General features: G+C 42.9%; 1 protein-coding gene across 1 annotated transcript; it reads right to left on the minus strand.

Annotated features, from left to right (window-relative positions):
• Positions 1–6,952: 6,952 nt before the first annotated feature.
• On the minus strand, positions 6,953–22,292 carry paqr3a (progestin and adipoQ receptor family member IIIa). The gene is made up of 7 exons (XM_079515756.1): positions 22,134–22,292; positions 16,716–16,950; positions 16,239–16,401; positions 15,418–15,573; positions 12,166–12,363; positions 11,016–11,106; positions 6,953–10,321 (listed from the first exon to the last, which is right to left on the minus strand). Exons 1-7 carry the CDS (start codon positions 22,192–22,194, stop codon positions 10,179–10,181), a joined length of 1,047 nt encoding a protein of 348 aa, XP_079371882.1. The 5' UTR covers positions 22,195–22,292; the 3' UTR covers positions 6,953–10,178.
• Between the last annotated feature and the right edge of the window lie 1,398 nt (positions 22,293–23,690).

A 23,690-nucleotide genomic window follows, 5' to 3' on the forward strand; every position in this document is an offset into this window, starting at 1 on the left:
CGGAAGGAGGAGTGAAATCGCCTCATGCGCTTTTGAGCAACTTAATGCAAGTGGATGGGAGGAGAACTCTGGTGCCGTCTCTATTAATATATACTCTAAGGCATACCAATAGAGGGTAATAACTTCCGGGTATGATGATGATGATGTGGCGTGCATACCCTCAATAGGCCTATCTCAGATAGTGGTGTCATTTAACATTAGGCATTTACACTTTTTTTTCTCTGGAGAATCTAAGTACATTTCCTAATGTTAAAATGTCAAAGACCGGTAATAATATGAAGAAAACACAATGGTATAACAACTCAAATAAGTAGAATAAACCTTACCTTTACAAAACGGTAGTTTGTGGCTTGTGAAAATACCTCTTTTAACATGGAAGCCTATGGACTGCAAAAAAAATAACACCACTAGCTCCAAAAGGGGGCGGGGAAATGCTGTGAGATAGGCCTATTGGAAACAAGGATGAGCCCCCCTCCCCCCCCCACAGTGACTCACTGGGCTGGGATTCTGATCCCTACAAAACAAACTAAATGTAAACATATATTGAATGTAATCTAAGGGTGGGACGACTCACTCACGGCTGATTTGATACGGTCTTGATATACCTAGGGTGCCGATTCCATTTATATTACCATTGTAGAAGGTGCTTCGATTCATATTGCCATGTATGTGCTTTTGGAGAAAAATGAATTCAAAAAAAGGGAAAAAGTTTCAATGCCTTCCCTGAGAAATCGGATCGTTCTTTTTTTGTCAAAAAAGGATTCGTGGCTAATAACACTTGTAGACTGTAATGCATTATAATTGCCCTCTTTTATAACCAAAATTAAAAACAACTTCGATATTTAATTTCTTTTAGAAATAGTACGTCTTTCACTCAATAGGGTGCAGGCAGCTTTGTTCACAATCGCAGCAGGTACATTCATAGATATTTAAAAAAAATAGATGCCTCATTGGCCGCTGCAGTTAATTGGAGCGACCTCATTGGCCGCTGCAGTTCATTGGAGCGACCTCATTGGCCGCTGCAGTTCATTGGAGCGACCTCATTGGCCGCTGCAGTTCATTGGAGCGATGTGTGTCGACGGGAGGGCGGAAGAATTAACACTGGGAGGGAGGAAGTCATTAGGAAGTACGCCGGGAAGAGTGGAAGGCACGCTACGTCACGCAGCTGCCACTCAAAGTGACTACTGGCCAATCACAGCGCATCTTTTCCGGGGACTTATCAGACCCGAACATGCGGTGTGTGAGTGACGCAACACTCATGCTTCCGCGGTGCTTCGAAAAGGAATCTCGGGAATTGTTTTCCCTCCCATGAGCACAGATACGCTCCAGAGCCGAAAGGGGCGTCTATACCTTTATATGTCTATGGGTACATTCACAACTACTGTAGTGGGGGGGCGGTGGGGGGGGGGTCAGGGGCCTGCGGTGACCAGAAACATGAACCTTGGTTGAAAAAAAGTTGTCCTTTAAGCCGCTGACTTCTGAATAGCCTAACTACGCTAAAATGACACGGATGCTTCCCTGGATTTAATGGGTTAATTTGAGGCTAATTAAGTACTTTTTTATTTTTCTGCCAGCGGAATGAGTTGATGACTATCCTTTAGGAATGAGTTGATGACTATCCTTTAGGAATGAGTTGATGACTATCCTTTAGGAATGAGTTGATGACTATCCTTTAGGAATGAGTTGATGACTATCCTTTAGGAATGAGTTGATGACTATCCTTTAGGAATGAGTTGATGACTATCCTTTAGGAATGAGTTGACTATCCTTTAGGAATGAGTTGATGACTATCCTTTAGGAATGAGTTGACTATCCTTTAGGAATGAGTTGATGACTATCCTTTAGGAATGAGTTGATGACTATCCTTTAGGAATGAGTTGATGACTATCCTTTAGGAATGAGTTGACTATCCTTTAGGAATGAGTTGATGACTATCCTTTAGGAATGAGTTGAGGACTATCCTTTAGGAATGAGTTGATGACTATCCTTTAGGAATGAGTTGACTATCCTTTAGGAATGAGTTGATGACTATCCTTTAGGAATGAGTTGATGACTATCCTTTAGGAATGAGTTGATGACTATCCTTTAGGAATGAGTTGAGGACTATCCTTTAGGAATGAGTTGATGACTATCCTTTAGGAATGAGTTGATGACTATCCTTTAGGAATGAGTTGATGACTATCCTTTAGGAATGAGTTGATGACTATCCTTTAGGAATGAGTTGAGGACTATCCTTTAGGAATGAGTTGACGACTATCCTTTAGGAATGAGTTGATGACTATCCTTTAGGAATGAGTTGATGACTATCCTTTAGGAATGAGTTGATGACTATCCTTTAGGAATGAGTTGATGACTATCCTCTAGGAATGAGTTGATGACTATCCTTTAGGAATGAGTTGATGACTATCCTTTAGGAATGAGTTGACTATCCTTTAGGAATGAGTTGAGGACTATCCTTTAGGAATGAGTTGATGACTATCCTTTAGGAATGAGTTGATGACTATCCTTTAGGAATGAGTTGAGGACTATCCTTTAGGAATGAGTTGACGACTATCCTTTAGGAATGAGTTGATGACTATCCTTTAGGAATGAGTTGATGACTATCCTTTAGGAATGAGTTGATGACTATCCTTTAGGAATGAGTTGATGACTATCCTCTAGGAATGAGTTGATGACTATCCTTTAGGAATGAGTTGATGACTATCCTTTAGGAATGAGTTGACTATCCTTTAGGAATGAGTTGAGGACTATCCTTTAGGAATGAGTTGATGACTATCCTCTAGGAATGAGTTGACGACTATCCTTTAGGAATGAGTTGATGACTATCCTTTAGGAATGAGTTGATGACTATCCTTTAGGAATGAGTTGATGACTATCCTTTAGGAATGAGTTGAGGACTATCCTTTAGGAATGAGTTGACGACTATCCTTTAGGAATGAGTTGAGGACTATCCTTTAGGAATGAGTTGATGACTATCCTTTAGGAATGAGTTGAGGACTATCCTTTAGGAATGAGTTGAGGACTATCCTTTAGGAATGAGTTGATGACTATCCTTTAGGAATGAGTTGATGACTATCCTTTAGGAATGAGTTGATGACTATCCTTTAGGAATGAGTTGACGACTATCCTTTAGGAATGAGTTGACGACTATCCTTTAGGAATGAGTTGATGACTATCCTTTAGGAATGAGTTGATGACTATCCTTTAGGAATGAGTTGATGACTATCCTTTAGGAATGAGTTGACGACTATCCTTTAGGAATGAGTTGACGACTATCCTTTAGGAATGAGTTGATGACTATCCTTTAGGAATGAGTTGATGACTATCCTTTAGGAATGAGTTGATGACTATCCTTTAGGAATGAGTTGATGACTATCCTCTAGGAATGAGTTGATGACTATCCTTTAGGAATGAGTTGATGACTATCCTTTAGGAATGAGTTGACTATCCTTTAGGAATGAGTTGAGGACTATCCTTTAGGAATGAGTTGATGACTATCCTCTAGGAATGAGTTGACGACTATCCTTTAGGAATGAGTTGATGACTATCCTTTAGGAATGAGTTGATGACTATCCTTTAGGAATGAGTTGAGGACTATCCTTTAGGAATGAGTTGATGACTATCCTTTAGGAATGAGTTGACTATCCTTTAGGAATGAGTTGAGGACTATCCTTTAGGAATGAGTTGAGGACTATCCTTTAGGAATGAGTTGACTATCCTTTAGGAATGAGTTGATGACTATCCTTTAGGAATGAGTTGACTATCCTTTAGGAATGAGTTGAGGACTATCCTTTAGGAATGAGTTGAGGACTATCCTTTAGGAATGAGTTGATGACTATCCTTTAGGAATGAGTTGAGGACTATCCTTTAGGAATGAGTTGACTATCCTTTAGGAATGAGTTGACTATCCTTTAGGAATGAGTTGAGGACTATCCTTTAGGAATGAGTTGATGACTATCCTTTAGGAATGAGTTGATGACTATCCTTTAGGAATGAGTTGAGGACTATCCTTTAGGAATGAGTTGACTATCCTTTAGGAATGAGTTGATGACTATCCTTTAGGAATGAGTTGACTATCCTTTAGGAATGAGTTGAGGACTATCCTTTAGGAATGAGTTGACTATCCTTTAGGAATGAGTTGATGACTATCCTTTAGGAATGAGTTGATGACTATCCTTTAGGAATGAGTTGATGACTATCCTTTAGGAATGAGTTGATGACTATCCTTTAGGAATGAGTTGATGACTATCCTTTAGGAATGAGTTGATGACTATCCTTTAGGAATGAGTTGACTATCCTTTAGGAATGAGTTGACTATCCTTTAGGAATGAGTTGATGACTATCCTTTAGGAATGAGTTGATGACTATCCTTTAGGAATGAGTTGACTATCCTTTAGGAATGAGTTGATGACTATCCTTTAGGAATGAGTTGATGACTATCCTTTAGGAATGAGTTGATGACTATCCTTTAGGAATGAGTTGACTATCCTTTAGGAATGAGTTGATGACTATCCTTTAGGAATGAGTTGACTATCCTTTAGGAATGAGTTGATGACTATCCTTTAGGAATGAGTTGAGGACTATCCTTTAGGAATGAGTTGAGGACTATCCTTTAGGAATGAGTTGACTATCCTTTAGGAATGAGTTGATGACTATCCTTTAGGAATGAGTTGATGACTATCCTTTAGGAATGAGTTGATGACTATCCTTTAGGAATGAGTTGATGACTATCCTTTAGGAATGAGTTGATGACTATCCTTTAGGAATGAGTTGATGACTATCCTTTAGGAATGAGTTGACTATCCTTTAGGAATGAGTTGATGACTATCCTTTAGGAATGAGTTGACTATCCTTTAGGAATGAGTTGATGACTATCCTTTAGGAATGAGTTGAGGACTATCCTTTAGGAATGAGTTGAGGACTATCCTTTAGGAATGAGTTGACTATCCTTTAGGAATGAGTTGATGACTATCCTTTAGGAATGAGTTGACTATCCTTTAGGAATGAGTTGATGACTATCCTTTAGGAATGAGTTGACTATCCTTTAGGAATGAGTTGATGACTATCCTTTAGGAATGAGTTGACTATCCTTTAGGAATGAGTTGATGACTATCCTTTAGGAATGAGTTGATGACTATCCTTTAGGAATGAGTTGATGACTATCCTTTAGGAATGAGTTGACTATCCTTTAGGAATGAGTTGATGACTATCCTTTAGGAATGAGTTGAGGACTATCCTTTAGGAATGAGTTGATGACTATCCTTTAGGAATGAGCTGATGACTATCCTTTTGCATCCTTGATGTACTTTTGATGAATATTTTGTTTAGATATGAGCGTAAAATCTCTTTATTGGATTTCATGCTATAGATAAACTGCTGTTTGATGCAATAAAACAAATAACATTTATTTCATTGCTGATCTTACAGGTGGTGGGAACAAATTAAAGACTTGGTTTTACACTTTTCCTTCTTTCTCTCTCCACGGTGCACGATTGATTTGTATTCAGAAGCGAGTTCATTCTAGCCCTGTAACACCCAGCGTTAACTAGCAATAATACAACATATTTTAATTAATTTATTAAAATGTTCTTTTTTTCACCTAAACGTCATCATTGATTGACTGATTGATTGCATGATCATTGCAATGCCATTGGTCATGCTATTTGCATATAAATACCCCCCACAGAGGCTCAAATTCACACGAATTAAAAATCTCGACCTTTGACCCTGATAAAAGTAATTAAATTAACTGTTTTTTGTGATCATTAGAATGTCTAGAACATGTTTTATGTATTATTGTGAAAGATATCCCCCAAATGTACATTATTAATGTATTATTATTTTAATAATTATTATAAATGCATAAAATTTGCTGATAAGTCCTAGTAGGAAAAAGTAGTACTAAGGTTGAAATCTCTTTTTTGCAAGTAGAAATTAATCGGGGTGTTACAGGGCTAGGGATGTACCGATGAGACAATTTGGCCGATATAGATTTCCGATATGATCTCATTCTGTATTAAACAAATATATTTATTTTGGCCATTCTGAAAAAAGGCTGAATTTGAAAAAAAGCAATGCCTCTTTATTCCAAAACAGGGATTAGATGCACCGTTATTGAAATGTTGGCTCATATCCCAACATAAACAGCTTGAATGTAAACATTTTTTAAGTGTTCCAACTATTGACTCTTTCATGTGCTTCCACAGAAAACACTGATATAATGTGAAGATATGATATCTGCTAAATCCGATATATTATTTTCCCGATACCGATCAATTGGTTTAAGGCCGATACCGATGTGTTTGCCGATTAATCTCCCATCACTAGTTTCATTTCATTCACTCTGGTAATAATAAAAAAAAAAGAAAATCAGACAATTTCATTTATTGAATTTCAAAATACATGGAGCTGCTACAAAACTAATCTCGTCACACAGTGATCTCTCTCTCAAAGATCCATCCATACGCTAAAAACAATAACAAAGTAGCGTAATGAAATAAATACTGAACAGAAGCAACGACAGAGACTACAGCGGCAGAAAGACTGTTGGTGGTTAAACATTTAGGCCTGACGTCGAGATTAAAAAAATGTCTTCTGAATCCTAACAGTTTTCTGAAATACCTCATGTTTCTATATCAGTGGTGCTCAATATCTCATGTCAAGGACCCCCAGAATTATGTGTATTTGGCCGCCGACCCCCATCTGAAAATATGTTGTTCCAGAGACGCCCCAGAAGCAAATGTATGAGTTAGAAACGTTCGCTCTGAAAGAATATATTCAAAGATTTGAGGCACATTTTCACGACTTTTCAAAAATAGCAGACCTACAAGCTCATAGCGCGGCACTCGGTGCCGCGCTATGAGCTTGTAGATCTGCTATTTCTCAATAGCTAAAGTATAACGTAACGCTTAAAACACCAAAAGGGGTTCAACATTGGGAATAGAGTCCATGGCCATGCAGGAGCTGGACAACAAGAGACCTAGAAAAGGAGGGCAGTGCGCTGCAGAGCAGTGGTTCCCAAAGTGGGACCCTTGAGGGAGGTCCAGGGGGTCCCCAGGGGTCCTTGAGGGAGGTCCAGGGGGTCCCCAGCTAAATGATAGTTTGGAACCAATTGGACCCTTATGGGTCTGTAACTCTGTGTACAAATGGAACCAAATTGACCTGTTAGGGTCCATTATGGTTCCATTTGTACACTCAGTTAAATTAAATAACAGTGATTTTACTATATAAATTGGGGTCTCAGAGATAGAATGCCATTAAATGGGGGTCCGTTAGCCTCGATACCCAGGCTACCCCGTAGACTAATGTCAAACTGGGGGTCCTTGAAATTAAACATGTTGAGAATCACTGCTAGAGCCGTAAAAACCTTCTCTTATGAGGGTTCCCTGGCATATCTTTTCAAATGGGGGTCCGCGGGATAATTAGTGTCAATTTGGGGGTCCTTGACATGGGATGAGATTATCTTATCAAATGAAAAGACTTTCATTACATTTCCCTGGCCTCCACTTTAACCCATTTTGACGATTCTACAAATGTCTTCTAAATCCTGAGTTTTCTGAAAAACCTCATGTTTCTGTCAGTGGTTCTCAACCGTTTTCATGTCAAGGACCCCAAAGATTATATGTATTTGGTCGCCGACCCCCATCTGAAAATATGTTGTTCCAGGGACGTCCCCATAGAAGCAAAGATATGAGTTAAAAACGTTCGCTCTGAATATAAATATATATTAAAATTTTGCGTCACATTTTCACGCAGACCTACAAGCTCGTAGCGTGGCACTCGGTGCCGCGCTACGAGCTTCAGTAGATCTGCTATTTTTCAACAGCTAAAGCATAACATAATGCTTTAAAACACCAAAAGAGGTTCCCACCCAGAATGGGTTAACAGTGCTAGTAACTACATTAAAACATTAAGAACCGTACTATATGAAAGTCACTTTTTTTACTACAGTAGATAATAACACTTTTAGAATATGTTACACGACAAGTAAAACAAACGTGGCCAAAATCAAAGTGAACAAGGAAATCCTGGCTATTGTAGGTCATGGCAGTGGGAAGGTTTCCTATGAAGGCTTACTGCCTTTTTTTTTTCAAGTGAGTAGTTACATAAATAAACCCCATCATAAGGCATCTAAAGCACAGTAAGGGCGAAATCCATTCAGCCGACCGCCCGACGCGGCGGTCGGTAAGTCCGACGGTCGGTCGGTCGGTAAGTCCGACGGTCGGTCGGTAAGTCCGACAGTCGGTCGTTGGTCGGTCGGTAAGTCCGACTGTCGGACTAACTAATACAGTGGTATTGTATTATTTTGTCGTCTCTGGGACTCCAAAAATGCTCAGCGTTAATTTAAACTCATACACGGTGACTTTATTTAAGTATTACATGTATAATAAAACCTTGCAGCATAATAACCCATGTTTGTTCCAAATAGAGCGCCGAAGTCCTGACGTCACCCTGGTGGTTCACAGAAGTCATTTCTCTATGGAGAACAACATCGTCTCATAGAATCATTGTGGTCCAAAAATAAACAAAGTGTCTCGGCGAAATTGTCAGGGAGGTGTCTCTCTCTGTGTCGTTTACGACAGTCAGTCACTCATATTTGATACCGTCTTTTTCTAGCGAAAATGTAACTAATTCAGCAGCAGTAACATTAGCGTTTTCTCTCAGTCAGTCGATTCTTCATATCCATATGAGTGAAACGGCCGTCAGGATGATGTTTAATTTTTCAAACACAGTTCTTACGTGAGGCGATCTAAAAAATCCCCCCACGGGGATTACAATGCAAACAAATAAAAAGGTACATGAACCCGTGGACTTATAGCACCCTCTACCGATATTGACGTCAGACTTTGGTGCTCTATTCAGAAGTGTGTGTGTGTGTGGGGGGGGGTTGCAGAAAGGAGGTCGTCTTTCTGAACATCTAAAAATAAACAACGCTCACATCAAAGATACACCAACACTGTACAATTATTAGAGTTTGGAGGAACATCACACAAATTTCAGTGACCGACGAAAAAACAATAAATAGAAGCATAAACAAAAAAAACAATAAAAATCTTGTATAGGAATATTGTTTGTGGGGGGGTTTCCCCTCACGACAGCGGCGGGGTCTTCATGCTTTCGGTGCGTTTCCAATCAATCCTATCCAATAGTGTTCCATTTGACTTGCAGGAAAAGAAAATATTAATAACAAAGATCGATGAAATTCCGTCACGTATCAGTGCAGCATAATTAAACCATTTAGGCCTGACGTAAATATATATATATTAAAAAAAAAGTCTTCTGAAATAATATATATTCAAAGATTTGTGCCGTAGTTCAATTTTGTACACTGAAAAATGATTATGCTGGTTGTCCTTGATCAGAAAACAAATAAAAATTGAATGAGAAAAAAAAAGATTTGTGCCGCATTTTCACGATTTTTCAAAAATAGCAGACCTACAAGTTCGTAGCGCGCCACTCGGTGGCGCACTACGAGCTTGTAGATAATTTAGCTATTTTTCAATAGCTAAATTATAACATGTTTAAAACACCAAAAGGGGTTCCCGGCCAAAATGGGTTAATAATGTCGGTGCCGAAGATTAAAATTAATTTCATTATTTCAACAGGTGCTACATTGTTTTCAGTGAGTAGGCACTTTAAAAAAAAAAGGGGGGGGGCAGGGGGAGTTGGCTTCTTCTCAAAAAAACAACTTCACCACAACTTTGTGCTGGAGAGATTAGTGGAGTCTTCCTTTCCTACAGCGGCGTGTTCCGCAACGTGATTTGTACTCAAAGAGGATTGTAATAAATTGGGCATTTAAAAAACAAAGTCTCACTAAAGTGTCCTTGAATCAGGATTAAGTGACACGTTAAAGCCTGGCTACACTTCATGGCCGTGGACCAAAAAACAGCCCAAAACTACAAGCTCGTACGTCGCCTATCTTCAGTGAGCGACACCGGCACGTCGTAAACACCAGGCTTCAGCCATCAGTTCCTTGACATTATTAACACCTTGGGTCCACCTGCACCGTCGTCGTTGCCTCAACGTTGCCCAACTCACGGAGTCGGGTCTCCTGGTGGATCCTGGGGTGACAGGCATCGCTCCCTAATAATGCTCCAATCGCGGGCGGCGGTCTTTTTGAGAAAGGCCGCGGAGGGAGAGCCCTTACGTGTGTGTGTGTGTGTGTGTGTGTGTGCTGGCTAGGCGTGCTGGGGGTACTCGGGGCAGGGGTGGCTGTGTCTGTAGGTCATGATGAAGATGGAGGACTGGTGCCACCAGTAGAACATGAGCACCAGGAGGACGTGCCACACCTGGTGGCTGGACCCCAGGTAGTTCAGCTGACCTGGAGAGGAGAGGAGAGGAGAGGAGAGGAGAGAGGAGGGGGGGGGAGGAGAGGAGAGGAGAGGGGAGGGGAGGGAGGAGAGGAGAGAGACCCACACGACACGTTTAGCCATAATTAACCCATTTTGACCTGAGATCAGATTCTAAAAATGTCTTCTACATCCTGACAGTTTTCTGAAAAAGCTATGTTTCTATGTCAGTCGTTCTTCGATTTTTCAAAAATAGCAGACCTACAAGCTCGTAGCGCGCCACTCGGTGGCGCGCTACGAGCTTGTAGGTCTGCTATTTTTCAATAGCTAACCCAGCTAACACCAAGAGGGGTTCCCGCCCAGAATGGGTTAACTCGTCTAGCCCATTTAGACCTGAGATTCTACAAATATCTTCTAAATCCTGAAAAACCTATGTTTCTATTTCAGTGGTTCTCAAAGTTTTCCATGTCAAGGACCCTCAGAATTATCTGTAAATGGCCGCGGACCCCCATCTGAAAATATGTTGTTCCAGGGTGCATGTGTGCGCATGCATGTGCGCAACCGTGCACGTTTACGTGCGTGTTTGAGGTGTTACATTGACAAAGCGCTGCCGCCATATTGACGGCAGCACTACTGCTGCGCCATCTAGTGGCGATTCCAAATATTTGAGGACTGTCGCCTCTTTATATAGAATCTCTTTGTTTGGACGGGAAGACATGTGCTCACCTGGGAAGTAGCGCTCGGGAACCTTCGAGATGTAGAATACGAACGCTAGTGCAGCGATGAAATACATCCCCAGGATCCTAGGAACAAATGCCTGCAAGGAAAATAATTGTTTTTGGTCAGAATTGTATTGAAAGCATAGCCCCTTGAGATGTAGCATCTCATTTTAGAGGGGGTCCCGTACACAGGTAAAAAAAACATTACATACAGTACAGTGCAGTTACACAAATAGACAGTGCACAATAGACAATACAGACATGTACAGATAGCTTGCTCATACTCCCCCATCCCCCCAACTTTTCTGGACAAGCATATTGAGAGTACAGTACAGTGACTTGAAACAGGGGTCAGTAAACAGTAAACAGCAGTACGGGCAGTGTTAGTAGCATGAACAGGTTGTTTTGAGGTGTGAATACAGGGAAGTCCTGAAGCGGCCAGGAGAGGTTACAGATCTTATAGCCATTAACTGTTAAAACACAGATAATTGTAGAGTTTTTAATCACAAAAGAGATTTGGTGTACACTGAGGGGAAACAATGATGTAGCCATGTATGTAGCACGTCTCTGTCGGGTGGAAACCCCAATACCCCATTATGTTTTCAGGATTCAAATTCTAAAGTAGCAGAGATCTACTAGCCTCGGAAACCCAGACGTTTTTGAGTGGTGTAAACCACTCCTACAACTGGCTTTGTCAGTTTACGTGTCTGTCTGTTTGTCTGTCTGTCTGTTCGTACCAAAAAATGAGCATGGTTGCTATGGTCACCCAGTTCACACGGGTGTGATTTCATTACGTCAGACATTACGTCAGACCACAGCTGATCAGTCTATATAAGACCTTACACCACTCAGTTCACACGGGTGTGATTTATTTTATTTCCAGCGAGAAAAAGAAAAGTCTTCGGCCGAATCCACTTCAATTCGGCATAGAGTAGCGCAAACGTTGATCACTCTCTGCTCTAATGAATTAGTCTCATGTCCTGCAGCTGTGTCTAGTTTCTCCCGGAGCTGCATATGCCATAGAACAGTGGTTCCCAAACATTTTCGTGTCAAGGACCCCCAAATCAACATTTATTAGGTTGATAACGGTTGATTTCGTATATTTAATACAGTGATAACGGACGAATCAGCTGAAACCAGAGACTACTTCACTATACCTGCACCAGCTCGTGGGAGAAGCCTCCGGTGAACCAGATCCAGTGCACGGTGGGGACGAGGCCGTAGCACGCCACGGAGCAGAAGATGAGCGAGCGCAGCTGCTTCCACTGCTTGCTGAGGTAGTGGGGATGGATCTGGGCGAAGAACACGGCCAGGATCATGGCCAGCACGGTCACCAGGTACACCTGACGCCAGTACTGCAGAAACAAAACACACACAAAGCAGTCAGAGACACACTCTTATACTGGTGTCACTGCGCAAAAAACATGGAATACGGACGTGTACATTACAGGAACCTCCCATTAAACTTTCCAACAAACTCCGGTAAACTCCCAAATTGTACCGTCACACCTGTATATTACCATAAATGACTGTATATGCTGCTAAACTTGAGGTTTACGGGCAAATCTAGTCCCCATAATTGCCCGTTAACTCGACAAACGATCGGTGTCTGCAATTATGCTGCCAATTCTGCCCCAGTTTTTTTTCCTTTTTTTTAAAACAGCTGATCTTACTAGCTCACAAGCTGAGCTTTTTCTTTTACTGGTACTACCATAAATGAAAATCAAAAAGCACCATGTTTCCTTTACCACAAACGTGCAATCCCAAAAAGCTCTTCTGACAAAAAAAAACGCTTGAGTTTGGCTAAATATAAATTCCATTTGCTTTGGGTGGGGGGTCGGGGGGGACTCTTGGCTCGCAGAATGGAGGCCGCCCCCAATAGCGGAGCCCGAGTGTTGGCAGGGAGAGGAGAGGGCTTTCACAAGAGATTGGTTCCTCGACTTGTGAATGTCATATGGTGGTGGGAGGGGATGGGGGGGATGTCGATGACGCGGCCATCTGGTTTGAGACTGGAGCAGATTTCTCCCGTGTTCCGAGGCCACCAGAACCCGGCGCTTCCAATATGCGAGGGGGGGGGAACGGCGCGAGTGGCGGTGCAGCCAAGGGGAGAGTTGCAACCGAAGGGAAAAGGAGACATGATGGGTGGGCGTCTTTGGAAGGAGAACGTGAAGCTATACCTCGTGGGCTTTCCAAGAACTAGAGCGTGTCACACTGTTGCTTCTACACTGTGAACAATGAGCCCGTCAAGAGGAAGAGGAGAGAAAGATGGGAGAAAATGTAAAAAAAAGAAAGCGGAAGATGGGCTCTATTTCAGTTTTATTCAATTACTGCTTTTCAAAAGGCCACTGATGTCAAACTGCACGTCGCAAACATTCTCTTGGGGGCGAATGGGCAGACATTGAAGCCTGATTTATAACGTCTTAGATTGGCTATTTGGAGCAGCAAGCGGGTGATGAGAAGAGATGTTCCGATAATGTTGCAAAGAATCTAATTCGCTGTGTGTTGCTTCTCCTATTTTTGGTCCAGACTTCATTGGCTATTCAAAACTCAGCATGAAGCCAGTCCAGTCCAGCGCCACGCCGCCACCCACTGGACACATTCTACACCAGAGTGAAGCCAGTCCAGTCCAGCGCCACGCCGCCACCCACTGTACACATTCTACACCAGAGTGAAGCCAGTCCAGCGCCACGCCGCCACCCACTGTACACATTCTACACCAGAGTGAAGCCAGTCCAGCGCCACGCCGCCACCCACTGTACACATTCTACACCAGAGTGAAGCCAGTCCAGCGCCACGCCGCCACCCACTGTACACATTCTACACCAGAGTGAAGCCAGTCCAGCACCACGCCGCCACCCACTGGACACATTCTACACCAGAGTGAAGCCAGTCAGGCGCCACGCCGCCACCCACTGTACACATTCTACACCAGAGTGAAGCCAGTCCAGCGCCACGCCGCCACCCACTGTACACATTCTACACCAGAGTGAAGCCAGTCCAGCGCCACGCCGCCACCCACTGTACACATTCTACACCAGAGTGAAGCCAGTCCAGTCCAGCGCCACGCCGCCACCCACTGTACACATTCTACACCAGAGTGAAGCCAGTCCAGCGCCACGCCGCCACCCACTGTACACATTCTACACCAGAGTGAAGCCAGTCCAGCGCCACGCCGCCACCCACTGGACACATTCTACACCAGAGTGAAGCCAGTCCAGTCCAGCGCCACGCCGCCACCCACTGGACACATTCTACACCAGAGTCCACAGGAGAGCAAACAAACAGCTTCCAATTAAAAACCCATTTAATTCCAAAATAGCCGTTTGTTAGCTCTGATGAAAAAGACATGTGACTTAACTGTAGCCTCGGAAACACAGGGAGAAAAAAAAAGTCTGTGTCCGAGTCCACTTCAATTCGGCATAGAGTAGCGCAAACATCTCTCACTCTCTGCTGATTTCTGATCGTCTGCACCTTTGTTAAATTGACACACGCACACACACACACACACACACTCCTCTCTCTCTCTCTCTGTCGCTCTAAGTAATTAGTCTCATGTCGCGCAGCTGCGCATAGTTTCTCCCGGCGGATCCTGCCGGGAGCTGCCTATGCCATAAAAAGCATAGGTGAGTTCCAGGCTAACTTAACTGTGACGTGAGCAGGTTTTCTTGTTTGTTTTTCATGCCAAGAAAAAAACTGTTGCCTCATTTCAGATGCATGCATAGGTCGATTATTAGCCCATTCTGGGCGGGAACCCCTTTTGGTGTTTATACTTTAGCTATTGGAAAATAGCAGATCTACAAGCTCGTAGAGTGCCGCACTACGAGCTTCTAGATCTGCTATTTTTGGGTTAGCTCACTGCATAAAGGTAGCGTGGCAAGTAGCCCACTGGAGAGGCATGCTAGCCATCTGCTGACAGAGAGCCCTCTGTTCTGACGTGTTCACACTGCCAACGTTCGCTCCCCCACATACACTGGAAGCTCTGGAAGACGCTGAAAATGCCCACTGTCTTTTTTCCCTCCTTCTTTCATTCTTTTTCCCTCAAATTTGCCAACTAGCTGCGACTTGGATTGTCACACACAGTCCCATCTGAAGCCCGTCTTGGATTGTCACACAGTCCCATCTGAAGCCCGTCTTGGATTGTCACACAGTCCCATCTGAAGCCCATCCCCGTCGACCACCCACTAATTCTTTCTCATGCCCAAAATGACATGAAGTGCAGCATCGGTCTAACTTGGGAGACAATCAAATAAGAGTGATTTACTGTACCTCATGGTGGTACAGAACTTAGAAATGGAACTACAGTTAGTCTCCAACTGTAGTTAAGAGAAAATAATCTTCCCCTCTACACCAAATCTCAGCCAGTCTACAAGATCACAATGTGCTGCTTTGCGACACATGTCTTGACTTACGTTGTCGCAGTAGAAGGTGTAGAAGACCCCGGGCACGTAGCAGCCCAGGATGCCGATGGAGATGCCAGCGTAGTCCAGCGCCATCCAGCGGCGGCTGGTCTTCTCCGAGCGGTGGCAGCAGAACACGTGGTGGCCGGCTGAGCACAGCATGCACAGCTGGAGAGACACACACACACACACACACACACACACACACACACACACACACACACACACACACACACACACACACACACACACACACACACACACACACACACACACACACACACACACACACACACACACACACACACACACACACACACACACACACACACACACACACACACACACACACACACACACACACACACACACACACACACACACACACACACTCTTTATTTTACCCATTTAGACCTGAGGACGATTCTACAAATGCCTTCTAAATCTTGACAGTTTTCTGTGGTGGCCAATTACATGTAATTGGCCAATTACATGTAATTGGCCACCGACCCCCCATCTGAAAATATGTAGTTCCAGGGACCCCTCCAGAAGCTAAGATTTGAGTTAAAAACGTTCGCTCTGAAAGAATATATATATTCAAAGATATCGACCACATCTCAAAATGTCTTCTAAATCATGACTTTTCAGAAAAACCCATGTTTCTATGTCTTGCGTGCGTGATTTGTTGAATAATGTGCATACATGTAGATCCGATTAGAATTTCCCATAATGTCCCGTCTATTACAACTTGTCCACAATGGACGTGAAGGCCAGGCCAGATTCTGCAACTGGTTCTTGCAAATGGAATCGGGCCCCAGCGCGCAGCAGCGTACCTGGAAGCAGAAGACTCCTATGGAGTAGATGACGTAGTCCTCCTTGGAGACACCAGCGGCGGGCAGCACGGAGGCCATGTTGTACACGGCCAGGCAGAAGAACCACATGAACCCCAGCAGGTGGCTCCAGATGTTCCCCGTCTCGTTGGACAGGATGCAGACGCTGCAGGAGGACGAAGAAGACCACGACAACGACATCAACGCACATCAGCCATGTTTCTATGTCAGTCGTTCTCAAACTATTTTATGTCAAGGACCCCAAAAATTGGCCGCCAACCCCATCTGAAAATATGTTGTTCCAGGGACCCCCCCCCAGAAGCAAAGATTTGAGTTAAAAACGTTCGCTCAGAAACGTTGTAGCAGATCTACAAGCTCATATCTGCTATTTTTCAATAGCTAAAGTATATAACACAATGCTTAAAACACCAAAAGGGGTTCCTGCCCAGAATGGGTTAATGTCCTCTCTTTATTTCTTACCTCTTGAGGCAGAGTCTGGATGGAAGGTAGGCTCGGTATCCATCGGTGATGTAGGGGTTCTCCCTCAGGAACACGGGGATCTGCTCATAGGTGTACAGCCGGATCCCCCGGGGGACCAGCACGGGCCAGTACTGATAACTAGTGCCCAGCTCAATGTAGTGCGACGTCTGGGCACTCTTTAACAGCTTCTGAGGCATGGCTGGTGCATGGGAGCTCTCCTTACTCTGAGCCGAAGCTGGAAGAATGATAAAGGAAGCAGCACTCATTTGTGTTTGCATTTTGTGAAGAAGAGCTTAAAATAGACCCGAGGATGATTCTACAAAATGTCTTCTAAATCCTGAAAGTTTTATAAACAAAACCTCTGTCTCTATGTCAGTGATGCTCAACAACTTCATGTCAAGGACCCCCAGAATTATCTGTATTTGGCTGCGGACCCCCCATCTGAAAATATGTTGTTCCAGGGACCCACCCAGAAGCAAACATTTGAGTTAAAAATGTTCGCTCTGAAATGATATAGGCCTATATATATTTATATATATATATTTGCACCACATTTTCATGATTTAAAAAAAAAATAACAGACCTACAAGCTCGTAGCAGACGTGTGTTTGTATGGATGGATCATGGATGGATTGATTAGTAGGCTAATAGTAGGCTACTCTACTCAGAATTAGATAATTCCGAGCAGAATAATTCATACATGTAGCCTAATCATACAACATAAATATTCTTGTTGCATCAAACTCAAAGCATCGTTAGGCTATATTAGCCTAAATACATGCAGTCATTCTGCCTGTTTTTTTCCTGTACATTTTCCAGCCATGCAGAGACCAACCATGGCAACCAATCATCATCAAAGTGTTATGTTGATTTTCCTGTTGATCTGAATATTAATTGATTTACACTACAGCCTACCCTCTAAACCAGGGGTTCTCAACCCGTGGGTCGCGACCCCTCGGGGGGTCGCCAAATTATTTTGGGGGGTCCCCAAAATATTTTTAAAAAAAAGATTTATTTTTAAATTTTATTTTCACGATTTTTCAAAAATAGCAGACCTACAAGTTCATAGCGCGCCACTCGGTGGCGCGCTATGAGCTTGTAGATCTGCTATTTTTCAATAGCTAAATTATAACAATGCTTAAAACACCAAAAGGGGTTCCCGCCCAAAATGGTTTAAGGTTATTGTAGCAGTCAATTTATATTGGGGGTCGGGAGGGGGCGGGGCGGGGGTCCCGAGACGTTGCCAAAGCATTTCCGGGGGTCCCCGGCCAAAAACGTTGAGAACCCCTGCTCTAAACCAAAATATATGTTATGACTGAGCTGTCATCGTTTCCTGATGAATTGAAAATGGAGAACCTTGATGTAGTCTTAGTGCTTTTTTCTGGTTTTAACCTCAGAGCAGTTTTTGTATTGACCTGTACCTTCTAACCGTACCCATTCTGTGAATAATCAATCAATCTTGACCTGAACATTGTCCATGGCAAAGGCGCGTTGTGAAAGCGGAGCTGTGTTCACATAATATTTCTGACGTCATCGACATGGTGGAAATCTCCTAGGCTAGCCCCCTTTGATAGAAGGCACTGTCTGTCACTATCAGTGACCCATGATACCATCAGTGGATTCTATTTCTATTCCCCAGTAACACTGGAGTCACTATCAGTGACCCATGATACCATCATCAGTGGATTCTATTCCCCAGTAACACTGGAGTCACTATCAGTGACCCATGATACCATCATCAGTGGATTCTATTCCCCAGTAACACTGGAGTCACTATCAGTGACCCATGATACCATCAGTGGATTCTATTTCTATTCCCTGGTAACACTGGAGTCACTATCAGTGACCCATGATACCATCATCAGTGGATTCTATTCCCCAGTAACACTGGAGGCCGGGGGATATGCCCCTGATGCCAGTGTTGTTATTGGCAGCAAATTTAGATTTTAGTTTCAGTCATAGTCTCTTGAATAGTTTATTTAGTTTTAGTCACCTGGAATGTTTTAGCCGACTAAATATCATAAGATTTTAGTCAACAAAATCTACAGTTGATTTAGTCGAACAAAATGTATTTTGGCGGGCCTTGATGTCGTGGTAATGGCTGATTTTACACTTGCTGAAAATAACTGATCTACAAGCTCACAAAGCGTTGCCGTGCGATGCGTTGTGAGCTTGTAGATCAGCTATTTTCAGCATGCAACTAATTGTAAAACGACTTATACTGGATCTCTTGTCCACTAGTCCCTTCCTTCCTAGTTTTAGTCTAGTTTTTAATTTGTTGACAAAATTGTCAATTATTTAGTCTTAGTTTTAGTCATCATAGCTTTGTTTTAATTTTGTTTCCATTTAGTTTATCAGTGAAAAAAGGTAGTCGACGAACATTGTTCGTCTCAGTTTTAGTCGACGAAATCAACACTGACTGATACTACTGATAACGTCCCTGTGTTGTTATCAGGGTGTTCTGTTGATGTCGTCACAACACTGTGATTGTGTGACTTGATTGTGTGACTTGATTCTGCATGACATGACATGCTTTTCTTCCTCCTCTTTTCTGCATAGTTGCAGCCAGGTCAAAGCACGATACTGTAATGCAGTGGATTTCAACCCTTTTCATATCAAGGCCCATTATTTATTGGGTATTTGAGCCACGGAACCACCGTTTGATTAGTTTTAGGCCTCTCAGATCCAAAACTAACGAATATTTTGTCCATTTGGCTTCATTTTATACACTCAAGAGTTAAAAATCTATAAGGGGCCCATTTGGTTAGAGCAACTCTCCCATCATTTAGCTGGGGACCACCTGGAAACCCCCTCAAGGCCCACTGGTGGTCCCCGGACCCCTGGTTGAAAACCACTGCTGTAATGTGTGACTGTGTGAATCTTGTTTCTGCACAGCGAGTGCAGGATACTGTAATGGATACTGTAAGAGTGTAAGCAGAGATTAAAATAGGGTGCATTTTGCATCCTAAAACGCAGTTTATAGTTAAAGGAGCATTCAGTGATTTGGGTGATTTGGAAAAATACCAGGTCCACCCGGTAACAAGATGTGCACATGCACACGCTCTACAGTGGGGGAAGTACAACAGACCAACAGCATGTGCACCAAGGCCCGCCCCACTCGATCATGATTGGAGGAAGGCCCCTCTCATCCTGATTGGATGAAGGCTTTGCCACCCAAAGCCCAAACCGAAACTAGGGTTTTTTGACCCCAGGGGCTCACTGGGGACAGGGAGGAACTCCTTATATGGTCAGCACACTTTATAGTAGGGAGGATTATCCAAAAAATAAGAAAAAATAAGTGATATTTGAATTAAGTGAAATCACTGAATATACCTTTAAGGGACGCAATAAAACAACAACCTCTGCATCCACGGGATGCACTACTGTACTCAGCATGTAAAGCCAAAATATGAAATATGTATTATTGAGCATTATTATTCTATTTATGCTAGCTTTAGTTACCGGTATAATAATCATTTATTCTTCTGTTTTCTACATGAATATAACCACATTATAACCATATAAAATGAAATGAGAGTTAAATGCTGCAATTTGTAAAAAAAACAAACAAATATGACTCCTAACGTGGTTGAAGTGGGACTCATAAAATGTCCCTGGGACTCATCTAAAAGACCATCCCTGCATCCTGGGACTCATTACATTGAAAACCTAATTCACTGTACCCCAATATGCTTCAAAGCCTGATCCAACCCTACCGCTCACTCAGATCAGCCAACACAGGGAAGCTGTCCCAATCTTCCCTAGAACATCTGGGATATAAATGATCCACGTGTGTGACACATGTCACACCAGACTCTTTCTTCTCCTCCCTTATGGTTCCCAAACTGCGGGACAAAGTCCCTAGATCCCCCCCATTGCAGTTATAACTGCAGACTCGACTCGCCGTAATCTGAAGACTCACATCTTCAGACTCCACCTTAGAGCCTCAACGACCATGATGCAGTCTTATGCAAAGGTTACAATGTAATTTAGATAGCATGTTATTTAAGAAGACCTACCAACAGTCATTAAGACATGCGAATCCCTTGACTCCTTCATCAAAACTGCTCTCAAAGGGCACCTACGGATGGCTGCAATTCGAAACTGGCCCCCGTAAAATCTGAATCCCCCACCCACCCCCTTTCCCCCTCACTGTGACTGTATATGTTTTTTTTTCTTCCTTTTTTACCTCCTCTATGATGTTTTCCTGTTTTTGGCTATATAGAAGTGTATATCCGTACGTCTCTAAATGTTTTGATGAATTGAAAATGGTGGGCCCTCTTGTAAACAAGTGTAATGCTTTTATGGTGTCGGCCACTCACAGTTAATAGCCTTGTATTGAGTTGTACTTGAAATGTACTGTAATTCTGCAAACTGTTAATAAAAATTTTTTAAAAGAAAAGAAAAGAAAAACAGATGCTAGGTTCATCTGTTGACCTGGCATCCTTGGTTGTATAGTTTCAATGTACAGATTATTTCCGTGTTGATATAATATATATTATATCAACAAGGAATATATATTATATATACCTTGTGTAGGTTTTACAGTCTATGGTAGGTACTCTTAACTGTATGCGATAGGTTGCGACACCACCTGCCGCTTCCCTGGTCAATTTGTGATGACGTTTGTGGTGATCAGAGGAAGTTTTGATAAATTCAGTCCAGCTGGGACTCATCCCCGGGCCCGTCAGCCCGGAGAGAATCCCGTCCGTGTGCGGCTCGTTGGTAAAAGTGGATATTATGTCTAAAAGAAAATACACGTTTTGTGCCAGAACTTTCAAAGGGATATGAAACTATAGAGGACATTATCTGAACGCCAAGTCTTAGGAATCATGTATTGGGTGAGTAGTAGAGTATACCCACCACACCGTTTCATGATGTATTTGAGAATACATGAAATAAATGTATGTAAAGATCAGACATTCTAGGGGCTAAAGTCTCTCCCTCTCCATGTCAAGGACCCCCACATTGACACTAATTGGCCCGCGGACCCCCATTAGAAAACATATGCGGCTCTAGCAGAGATTCTCGACCAGTTTCATTTCAAGGACCCCCAGTTTGACATGCATATTAGTCTACAGACCCCCCATTTAATGGCATTTCTATCTCTGACCGCCAGTTTATATTGTAAAATCAAAGTTAATTTAACTCAGAGTGTACAAATGGAACCAAATGTTCCATTTGTAACACTCAGAGTTACAAGACCAATACGGGTCCATTTGGTTCCTAATTATCATTTATCTGGGGACCCCCTGGAACTCTCTCAAGGATCCCTAGGGGTCCCCGGACCCCAACAGCTCTACAAGCTCGAAAAACAGCCCCTATATTGTGTTAGTTAGCCTGAGGCTAACGTTAGCCACGTCGCTGCTATTCTTTCAGTACAAAACGGTGACAACATTAAGACCACCACTCACTCACCTTTCAGTTTGGTGTAGGTACACTTGGAGCCATTGGGGGTCTTGCTGTAGGAACTGTACATTTATTTATATAGAAGAAGCTTCGACGAAACGTACGTTTTTTTTAATTCACAAAACGAGAAAAACAAACGATATATATTCCTCCTCGTCGAGTTTCATCTTCCTTAGTTCCAAATCATCACACAGTACACACACAGACGTGACGTCATCAGTAGGCCAGGCCAGGAGGACCCCTCCCTCGCCCCACCCACTGAATCGTCATAGCACGCCTGAATATTTGCCTGATTAAAAAAATAATAATAATATAAATAAATAAATAAAAAGAAAATTTCGGAAAATAAAAATGAATAAATAAAGTTGCCCACATTAACCCTGGAACTTTCCTGTAACCAGCTCAGTGGCCTTGTGGTTAGAGTGTCCGCCCTGAAACTGGGAGGTCGGGGTTCGATCCCCGGCCGGGTCATACCAAAGACTGTAAAAATGGGACCCAATGCCTCCCTGCTTGACGCTCAGCATCAAAGGGTTGGATTGGGGGGTCAAATTTACGAATCAAATGATTCCAGAGCACGGCACGGCTGTAGCTCACCACTCCTTGGCTGCGGCGGAGATGGGTCAAATGCGGAGAACAAATTTCCCTGCGGTAACATGTGTGACAAATCGTACGACTTTTACTTTGAACTGATTGATTGATTGACTGATTGATTAATCTTTTTTAACAGACAGTTAGGTAGGGGGGGGTCACACTCTTGTTAAGTGAGGGGCGTTCTTATCATCATCAGCATCATCATCATACTTCACATACCGTGCTCAGCCAATCAGGTCAAAATGTCATTCCAGACGTTTAGCGTCTTCACTTTTCGGCCCTCACTTTTATTTTATCTTCAATATAAACTTTGCTCAGCCAATCATATCATCGCTATATGGGGTGATCACGATGGGTGATCAGCCAATCATCATCATCAGCCAATTGTTGTGTTCAAGCTGTTGCCAGACCTGGGAAGACAGGAGCGGCCGTTTTCTGCTGTCTGCCGGCGTCTTTTCCGGGTTTTTAGACAGCTGGTGGATGGAAAAGAAGCTCCACCCACCGCGGGGGGGCAAAGCGTTTCCGGGAATCTGGCCGACGTGGCATTCAGCCGTGTGGGTGGACAGCAGAAAACGGCCGCGCCTGTCTGCCCAGGTCTGGAAACCCTGTTCCCAAACGTTTTCATGTCAAGGACCCCCAAATTGACACTAATTAGCCCTGCGGACGCCCAATATGAAAATGTATGCCAGGGACCCCCATAAGAGAAGATTTTTTTTACGGCTCCAGCAGTGATGTTCAACCATTTTAATTTCAAGGACCCCCAGTTTGACATGCATTAAGTCTACAGACCCCCATTTAATGACATTTCTATATCTCTGGGACCCCAATGTATATTGTAAAATCAATGTTAATTTAACTCAACGGGTCCATTTGGTTCCATTTGTACACTCTGAGTTACAGACCCATAAGCGTCTTTGGGTTTCTTGAAAGGTGCTATATAAATTATTAAGTTATTAAGTTATTATTATAAGGGTC

This window comes from Electrona antarctica (genome assembly GCF_951216825.1).
Source record: "Electrona antarctica genome assembly, chromosome: 12".
NCBI lineage: Eukaryota > Metazoa > Chordata > Actinopteri > Myctophiformes > Myctophidae > Electrona > Electrona antarctica.